Genomic DNA, 9,852 nt, shown 5'->3' on the forward strand with positions numbered 1-9,852 from the left:
AAGGAAAAGAAAATTAAAAACCTCACATGCCGTGTGAGGTGCCTCCTCAAAAAATTAGAATGCACAATCACAATGTGGTGAAAGATGAGATCAAGTCAAGAAATTATTTTCAACTTAGTTTTGTAACAGAACCTGATCCTTTGCAGGTTCTCCCTCTCAGACTCTTGGCAGAAGTCCCGACTCTGCCCGAAGGCTGAGGTGAATTTAGCATGCAGCCCCATCACCAGCTTTCTACACTCTTCGCAATGTTTAATTCATTTCAGCTTCACTTTATGCAACACACATTTGAATAGACAGCATAGATGAAAAAAAGTTATTCCAATTATTGATTTTGATCAATGGTTACATTTTATTTGATCTGCAACTGTTTCTGAAAAGATTTAATAGAATACTTATTTCAACAATTTTTACAAAATTACATCTCTAGGCAGAAAAGTATTGACTAAAGAACCGTCAGTGTTTATTCCTGCACGTGTTGAATACTGTGGGTATAAAGTTATTGTTATGGTAATACAGGGAAGACAATACTGATCATTTATATTAGCTACTGTAGGCAAATTTGATTTCCTGTCCCTTGATTTGATCAATAACTAAATTAAATTGTAATTTACATTTTATACAGCAGAAACTGATTGAGAAGCAGACTGTGTGTAACAGTGCAAATCAGAGCCTGCTTCTCTCGAGACAGACAACATGGAATGTTTACAACAGTCAGATTAAAAATATTTCCAAAATGTTTTTTAAAAAATCTTGTTTTTTCTTTTTATCGAGGAGATTTTTAACCAATGGCGCTTTACAATATGTCAACATCCTTCCTTTATGTGCTCAGTTCTTGAAATGTACATATCGCCTACATAAGGGCTGCAATATTTATCACACGTCTTTCCTTTGTATAGTTGTACACTTATTTAGCATCGTTGTATGACGATGGCGAATCAGCAAACAGCAGTCCTTCTAAGGACAGTCCTGAGGCAGCGCAGGGCCTATCCTCTGGGAGGTGGGGTGCATCAGTGAGCATGCTCGGAGCTCTGGTCGCTGTCGTGACTGTCCTCATTGGTTAAGGAGTCCGTCGAGTGGTGAAGTGCTGCGATGCCAGAGAACTCTGATGGCAGCAGTGTCCCCTTTTTCACATTGACCAGTTCTTTCTCTCGGGCTGCTGCTCCCTGCTGACCGCCCTTCACTCTTTTCCACTTCATCCTCCTGTTCTGGAACCACACCTTCACCTAGAGGACAGTAACATTTTAAATGAATTGCACTTACTGAGAGAACAAAGTCACAAAAACAATTGATAAGCAATTAGGAAACCAGTTTCAGCAAGTGTCTCTAGGATGGCCGCTACAGCTACAGTAATGCATGAGTGGATGTACTGTTCCATCTGCCACTTGGCGTCTACCTGTTTTTCCCTGACTCAACAGCCTCAACCATATTTACGTCTCTCATATTGATGATTAAGCTGTTGCTTAAAAGGGTTTACACGTCAAGTAGCAGCAGAGGGCCCCTGAGTGTCGACACATGCACCCAAAGGAAGGGAGAGATGGGGGGGCTTGCTCTTGTCACGCAGGGTGGGGTGGGTTTATTTTTGGGGAGTGTCATTCCAAGGGGACCGAGCAGTCACATGGTCAGGAAGTTAGTTGACAGCACAAACGTTTATCTTAGACGTCATCGGGGTACGGCACGCTGAGTATCACCTCAGATTCTTTACAAGCTTCAGGGCCATTTTCTGCGAGCTGAAGGGGGTGGGCAAGAGTCCAGCTAAGAATCATTTATATATGCCAGGCTCTAATGTCAACCCAAACATGTGATCCCTGAGGCTTACATACACACACAGTATTCTGACTCACTCAGCAGCCCTGTACCTGCACTGTTTGACATCCTATAGGGACACATATTTAAATCTCAACACCTCGCACTAAAAACTTCAATTTTAAATGTTGATAGTTCAAAACAACTGCTCATCCACTTGTTAAAAAATGGCACATTAAAGCATCCATGGAGCACTTACTTATTTTCTTTGCTTAAAGGGCATCACACACAACACTTTGCTTAAAATAACACATCCAGCAACGAATTTGTGTACAAGTCAAAAGTTGTCGAGTCATTAACACCGGGTTGAAATTGGGTTAAAAGGTACAATAATAAAACCTACTTTCACTGAAATGTAGTCTTTTAAATTGTATTAATACAATGCTTATATGTAAGTTTCAACCAAATTCAGGGGGTTTTGGATCCAGACCTTAAAACATATGTTGATTAATTTTCCCATACTTAAGTCAACTCAAAACATGCTTGGCTCTATAGCTCCACTTCTGCCAACTTTTACAATATTCAGGTGTCACGGCCTACAAAGACATAAAACCAAACAGCTTATACAGTACAAATCAAATGCAGTGGTCAACTGTTGAGATGCCAATATTTACCTCACTATCTCCCACAAAATATTTTCCCTGACAAGGCTGAGGTTGCACTCACACACATCCAATGCTGCATAAGCTGAAGACATCTCGTGCACATTTTGCTGCCTTTAGGCAGTAAAGATTAATTGCAACAGTCTGGGAAAAGGCTGAAGTGGAATTAGGATGGCAAACTCTGTGTTTGAGGTTTCTGTGGAGTTTTTCTTGACATGGTGGTTTTAAGAAGTATTCCTTCAACATTTTTTTACACTATTTGTAATGTGAAGCAAAAGCAGAGGATTACTGACAAGATTTCAGATACATTTATCACTTTTCCTGTCACAGTTTCCAGTTGCTCCCAAATTAGTAAGAACCTAAATGCGACTGTGCAGGTTTACTACTCGCATTAGCTACTAAGAGGCACTTAAAACAAACTTGCACACACTTTAATTTACTGGGAAAGATTTCTGTAGATGGACACTTTTATCTGAAGCTTCTGACACAGAAGTACACTGCGTGCAAACTAAACACACTTAGCAAGGATCGCTCTAGATATTGGACCAATTACAACATTTTGAGACATTTAAGGACTAGACCTTAATCCCCTTAATCATATTTTAGTATGCAATTGGAGGAATAGCAGGTGTTACTATCATAAGAAGGGCCCTGCTACTAAATGGGACAGATCCAATGGTGAGGTTTAAATTGCAACTTTTTTTTATAACAAAATGTCCACAGTGAGATCATTTCCCTTTTTTGTTCAATTTTATATCGCATGTACCCTACATGTGGTTCATACAAAACGTTTTAGCTGAACATTACACATAAATCTTGCAACCACATGATCAACTGTATGTCTTTGGGTAAAGAATTGCGTCTGAGGTATCACATGCATCTCTAAGGTTTCTTTTTCCAGTCGTTTCTTTACATTTAATCCATACTGTTTCACACTGCAAAATATCACTGGCAAGGTGTCAACTAGTGTGACTTACAGCTTCCAAACGGGTGTCAGAGAACAACAGGCTGTATGCCGTTTCCTTCCCCCCCTGCCCACCCATTTGTCTCTTGTTATTTATTTCATGTGCCTGCATTTTACAGCAACTGGCCCACGCTCTGAGACCAATTTGTGCGATGTTAGTGGGAGAGAGGAAGTGACTTGCTAGACAGCACTTCCTTCAGCCCGTCTCTCTGCCTCGACTGTGGGCTGCTTGAAAGAATAGACAGGAACATCTGGAATATGATAGTCCCGTCACACAGCCACATCTGGAGCACAATAGCCCCTCGCACCGAAGTTACAAAAACACAGTAGCGAGCTGAAAAGCCTCCTAGTCGTCCCGAGGCCTTCTCTGTTTTCACAACATGGCATTAATGTGCTATGGGGGGGGGTCGATAATGTCTGAACCCAGGGGGAAACAAGCTGCGGTGGGTAGGAACATACTTGTCTTTCAGTGAGGTCAAGGTTGACGGCGATCTCGTAGCGCCTTAGTCTGGTTAGGTAGTTGTGGTGGGCAAACTCGGCCTCCAGCTCTCGGATCTGCTCCTTTGTGAACGCCGTCCTTTCCTTCCTGGGTTTGCTGCTCACGTCTGACTTGTAATTCCCGTCCTGGGACTCTGAAACCAAACACCACACAGTTCCACTCAGATTTATATGCAACAAAAATAAAAAAATAAAGTCAGTGTTATGTGGCAGGTGCAAGTCAGCAGGGGAAGAAAAGAGGCGAGAAGAGAAACAATGGGAGCTGTCAATCACACTTTATTGTTCAGTCATTGTTTATGAACACTTTAAGTGGCTGGAAGGACTCACGGCGGCTACACATGTGTGTCTGACTGCGGCAGCTGTGCAGTAACAATAGGCTGGCCCTTATACTGCCAACATGGATTTAATTTGTCTTCGTCTTAAAGGAATCGGCTGCTACACCCTTATTTTTAAAAATAGAACAAAGCAGGTTTGCGGGAAACATTAAATCTATTTCTTAAGTTCATTTTTAATTAAGATCTCACAGGCAGCTCCTCATTTGGGAAGCTAATCTGCAAAAAAAAAATATTTTTTCTATTTTCTGCTTTGTATCTTTTGATTCGAATGTTCTTTGACATTTTCACAATGCCTGTAAAACAATCACAAGATGAAAATGCAAGAAAAAAAGTGTTTCTGTTGAAGCTGCTTGATGCATAGATTAAATAAAATACTAACAGATAAGGACATTGATAGAATGATGGATGAAAATATAACAAATAAATTATGAATATTCCTGTTAATAAAAAAACATATATGTTTGAGGAGAAAACACAAAGCTGGATCTTCATTAAGAACAATCTAGGATATACAAAACTAATCTCCACTTCAGTTAATCAGCCCAAACAATTCTTTTCGTTTTGCTGTTTCCACAAACTTTCCAAAGTAAACACGCACTGTTAATTTACCCTCCTAAGTTTCCTATTGTGGGCAGCCTTTGTGGTTTCCCTGTTGGACGTGCTTCAGTTGCACATTGCATTTGGAGGCAGCAGTGATTGCATGCTAATTTATCTGGGGTGCTGTTCTGTAGCGTGTGTTAATCCAGCAGGCCTGCGTCAAGCAAAACTGTAAATAGTCCTGCAGCCCAGAGCCAGACTCACAAATGGTGCGAAGCCTGAAGCCACGTCAGAGGAACTATCTTTTTACCTAAGATTTCCATCCAGAGGGACCGTTGCTTCTGTTCTGCAATCTTCCTTCTAATTAAGTCTGTGTTTTTTCAGAGCAAAATAAGTCCTTTGAGAGGCTGAAGAGAAAATAATGGGTAAACTAAAGCTGATATACAAAAGCTGCATTTGTGTGGCTCTTACACAGTTTTAGAGCCAAGGACAAACATATATGTGAACTGCAAGAATTCCCACATTTTATGAAATGAAGCACATCATTGCTTGACCCGCAGCCTCTGTCCGGCTCCTCATTGACCTTGCCTTTCCCTCCCTGTAATTTTTAACTGAGGTCTCCAGTGTGTGGCTGATTGAAACGGGCCGTCAGACGTAATTATTCGCTCTCTCTCTGGTAAACACCGACATTGTGTAAAGTGAAATAAAAGAATAACACAACCAGCTGCTTCAGACCAGCAGGCCTGGAGTTAAAATGAGCAGCAGGCTTTTATGACACAGCCACTACACCACAGCAATTAGGTCCCCACTGTAACTTTCATCTCTCCACAAAAAAGGAGGAATAATACGAGAAAAAAAAAATACACAAAGCCAGACAAGGCACGTCATTTATGTTCCCAAATGAACTGAGCTCAGTGCAGGAGGGACCCTCAAAAATAATGTCTTTCTTAAAGAAAATAAGACAGAAAAAAATGTGTATTCGCTAACCATGGAAAATTGCATGTGAGTTGTTTTCCTTTAGTAGAAGTTGTGACTTCTTTATTTTCCTTTGGGAAAAAACTATTGCAGAAGCAAGATTAAAGTTTGTCTAAATCTACTTTTATGAGAAAGTGTCTGCCAGCAAGAAGCACCTCTCTTCTATTTTACAACACTGTCTCCACAAAATAAGACTTCAAGCACCTTTTATTGTTCCACGCGAGAAATCTAGTAACTTCTTAAAAGGGCGACCGCTCCCTTGACAGCATTAGACTATGCAAATATAACCCATGAACTCAGCAAATTGCACCTACCGAAACTCTATAGGGCTAAAACTCTCCAGCTTGACTAAAAAAATTAGCAGGTTCTGCCGAAACCAGACACCTAAAATACCAAGGAGCTGGCTCATCTCATTAGCCCGCCCTGCGGCCTTCCTTGAGAAAACAATCACAACCGAGTATTAGACAAAGAAAGTTAAGATGCTTCATACTTGAGCTAAACGTAGCATGGAAATAAGCTCTCAGGTTTTGTTATTATTTCTGTATCTAAATTCAGATTTTGCTCAAGTTTCTGGTCCAGATGGTGAAACCCAATCCGGGCTCTATCTCATGCAACTGGCAGTGGTGTGATATTTAGACAGCTGATTGAGTCAGCAACCTAGTTAGCCCCGATAATCAGCGTGATTGGTGTTAGCGTGGAGGGAATGCACGGCACATGTAATAAGTATGCAGCAACCTTTGTTACAAGGGAAATGGGATTCGGAGACTGAGGCTTGGTTTCCAAATGATATGACAAAGGAGGAAAGGAAAAAGGAGGTGGTGCATTGGACTTGTGGATTAAATACACCATTGCACTATTTTGCATGAGGATAAGAGGACAGAACTATACAAATTAAGCCGTCTGGGCTCTCGAAAAGGCTCTGAGTTTTATATAATTTTGGCATTCATCTTTTATTTAACTACTATATCTAGAGTTCATGCTAAATCTGGGACTAGTGTAAACTTTAACTGTGATTTATAGTATTTGTAACCTAGATTATTAACCAATATATATTTAAAGTACAGCTAATTACAAGAATGTTTTCTGGCTGTTAACTGCAGTATCAGCTGGTCTGACAGAGGGAATACATGTTCCCTGCAGTGGACACCAGCATCCTGAGCAAAAACAAATCACATTCAGAAGTATCATTTAGTGGTCCTGCGCAGGTTATTTGCTGTGCAAGCAAAGAGGCCCTTTAAAGGGGTGCAGTATCGGCGCTGAGGGGCCACAAATCCTCAAATGGACACACAGAACGGCAAACACACTTTCCCTGGAAAACTTAGAACTCTCACTAATATCACGTTCCCTGAGAGGACTCCCGCGACCTCGGCAGTTTGTCAGGGCGTGATTGATTATTGTTGAGACTGCAGGTTGGAAATGGAGGTGTTACCTTTTTAGTATTGTTTTAAAGGAGGGATTTCCTCATAAATATGCAAATATTTGAATCTCTTAAGTGTGTATTATTGTATTAATACTTTGCATGTTAGATATTTCAAGGATGATCTGAAGCCTTAAATATATCTTAATATTTGCAGTTTATCTAAAGTTTGGACACTATTTTTTTTAGATCAAGTTCAAAGCACCTGCACTTGCATTTCAGTGCATACTTTTTTATTTTCTGAAGAGAAAAATATTTTATAAGCCAATCTTACTGAGCTTTAGAGAAACATGTAATCAAAGCATTTTTAAGTTTTACTTGTGGTTTTAAACATAATTTATAATCCTTGGATAGTCAAATCAATCAATATTACATTGTTAAAGTACTCAGATATTTAAAATTGACATCTGCTAATTGCGATCATTCATCCAGTTACCCAGACTGTGATCTACTCTAACTACAAGAATAAGACAAGAAAAAAGGCTGAAACGCCTCTGCCTGTCGGGTCTTTAGTGTGGCGTGAGGCGCCGGTGTAGTCTTTTACAATCCGTGACATTAATTCTTTACTGTGTTCCTCATTTTCTGCCCTCGGAAGAGTGTCGCAACAAACCAGATGTGATTTTTAAACAAAACATGTCAGTAGTCAGATGTGCCCGCACAGTTACGATTGGCCTTTGCTCCACGCTTCAGTCCGCCTGCTGCAACAGCCTCCCTGCGTGTCAGCCAACACCTACAAACTGCTTCTCAGACAGTTTTTTGTTTTCCTATCAGAGCCGCACAAATCTTAACAGTTATGTGCTGTTGAAAGATTGAGAATGCCAAGTACAGATGTTTGTCATCCATGAACTCTGCTTGGAATTTCTTAAAATGTGGATATTTATGTGATGATCTTTATCTAACGAGGAGACTGAACAAAGAGATGTGTGAAAAGCTTCCAAATAATGTGCATACAGTATGGTCTTTCGCTGTGCAAAATGGGACCAGCAGCTCTAGTAAATTAAATACTAATTTAATGTAGAGGAAAAAAAAAGGAGAAAATGAAATTATAAATACTTTATGATCCGACATTGTTTAAATTGACACCGGAGGAATAGAATCTCCGTCATGAGAGGGTAGTGACTCAAACAACTAAAAAAGTACATTTCTCTTCTCATGTCCTCTTACCTGAGCTGTCACTTTTCCTCTTTCCGTTCCTCTTCTCGGCCTCAGCAGGTGACAGAGTCTGCCTGCCAAAGTCTGCAGGCACACAGGAGGCCCCTGTAGGGGTGCTGCCGATGCCCAGGCTGGGGGTGCTGGCGCACATACTGGGCCCACCAGGGTGGCCGAGGTCTGGGGCTGTGGGCCCACTGTCATGGGACGAGTGGGAGTGTGGGTGGCAAAGGTTGTGGCGTGTGCTATTGCCAGGTGATGGCATCTGTGGGATATGCCAGGATGCATGGTGCTGAGGCGCGTGGTGATGCTGCTGTGGGGGCAGGTGGCCGCGGTGGGGGTGGTGGTGGTGGTGGTGCTGCCCGGGAAACAGGCTGTCATCGACCTGGTAGCTGGAGATGATACAGGGAGAGGGTGAGGAGGTGGAGGAGATGATGATGAAGAGGCCAGGTCAGGGTAGGAGACGTGGTCCGAGCGTCCGTGCAGGGTCAGGGGAGACTGGGTGAAGGCGGGATGCAGGGCCTGTGCCGGGGCATGGGGGCTCCGCAGGCAGCCGAACAGTGTGTGATCCATAATGTGCAAACACACACACAGTCCTCCAGGAAAGGTGAGAAATGCAAATAAAAGAGGGTGAAGTTATTAAATAAAAAAAACAAAAAAGAAGCACATATCCAAGATGCTCCTCTTTCTCCTTTGACTATCCCCAAACTTTTTTCCTTCAGTTAAAAAATTCAGATAGTTTTCTCTCGATAAGTCAGAGCCAAAAGCAAAGTGTGTTTTGAAACGGGTGTCCTGTGGTAATCCGGAGCGTGCGGCCAGTTGCCAGGCTGTACAGGATAAACAGTTAGCCCAGGGTAAGCGGCAGCAGAGCCTCTCAGATGTCAGGAGGAAGAGGGGACTGGAGCTCGAGGTGGTTCCTAGGAACTGCAGAACGAGGGGAGCCAGCCGAGGGGATGTTATAAATAGGGTGTAACTTGAGAGGGAGGCTGGGTCACAGACTGCATACGCGCTACTGACCACATACATATGATCACACTCCAAAAAGCACAGCACAATAAATCTGTACTATTAAAATGGCTGAGCCTCAAGAAAGAGGGCAATTTATTTTGGACTTGGACCTGACCTCCAGTGGCCATCTTTTTTTCCCCTGCAAGAAAACAGCCTTAGTGGTTCATGGGGTGGGCTGGGGGGAAAGGGGAGATGTGAGAGTGTGGAGAGATAGCGGAAGCGAGGTGTCAGAGGTTAACTCAGTGTGTCGCCCTGTCTTTGTCAGTTTTGACCCTTTAAAATACTGTTAGTCTTTTGGAAAAGAGGCAAGAAGCTTGAACGGTTTCCTATGCACATTGGTTTGTCAGCCTGTGATTTTTTACTAAGTCGCTGTATATTTAACCCAGTAACAAAATAAAAAACAGGATCCATTCTGAAATAAGGGTTATACCTACTACTGTTGAATAAAAACCACAGTTCATTTTAATTTATTGCAACCATTCATTTTCTAAGAGTGAGGTTTTTCTTTTTTTACACGTGATTTTTATCTCATTTTGAAATGAAACACCTCACATCGTCAAACCC

At 41.8% G+C, this 9,852-nt stretch overlaps 1 protein-coding gene across 1 annotated transcript; it reads right to left on the bottom strand.

Moving 5' to 3' along the window:
- Positions 1-230: 230 nt before the first annotated feature.
- meox2a (mesenchyme homeobox 2a) lies at positions 231-9,221 on the bottom strand. Its single transcript, XM_063878464.1, is given in 4 exon segments — positions 231-1,223; positions 3,829-4,001; positions 8,296-8,689; positions 8,692-9,221. Coding segments are annotated over 4 exon segments (945 nt in total). The 5' UTR covers positions 8,854-9,221; the 3' UTR covers positions 231-1,007.
- Between the last annotated feature and the right edge of the window lie 631 nt (positions 9,222-9,852).

The sequence above is a fragment of the Eleginops maclovinus genome, chromosome 3, assembly GCF_036324505.1.
Source record: "Eleginops maclovinus isolate JMC-PN-2008 ecotype Puerto Natales chromosome 3, JC_Emac_rtc_rv5, whole genome shotgun sequence".
NCBI lineage: Eukaryota > Metazoa > Chordata > Actinopteri > Perciformes > Eleginopidae > Eleginops > Eleginops maclovinus.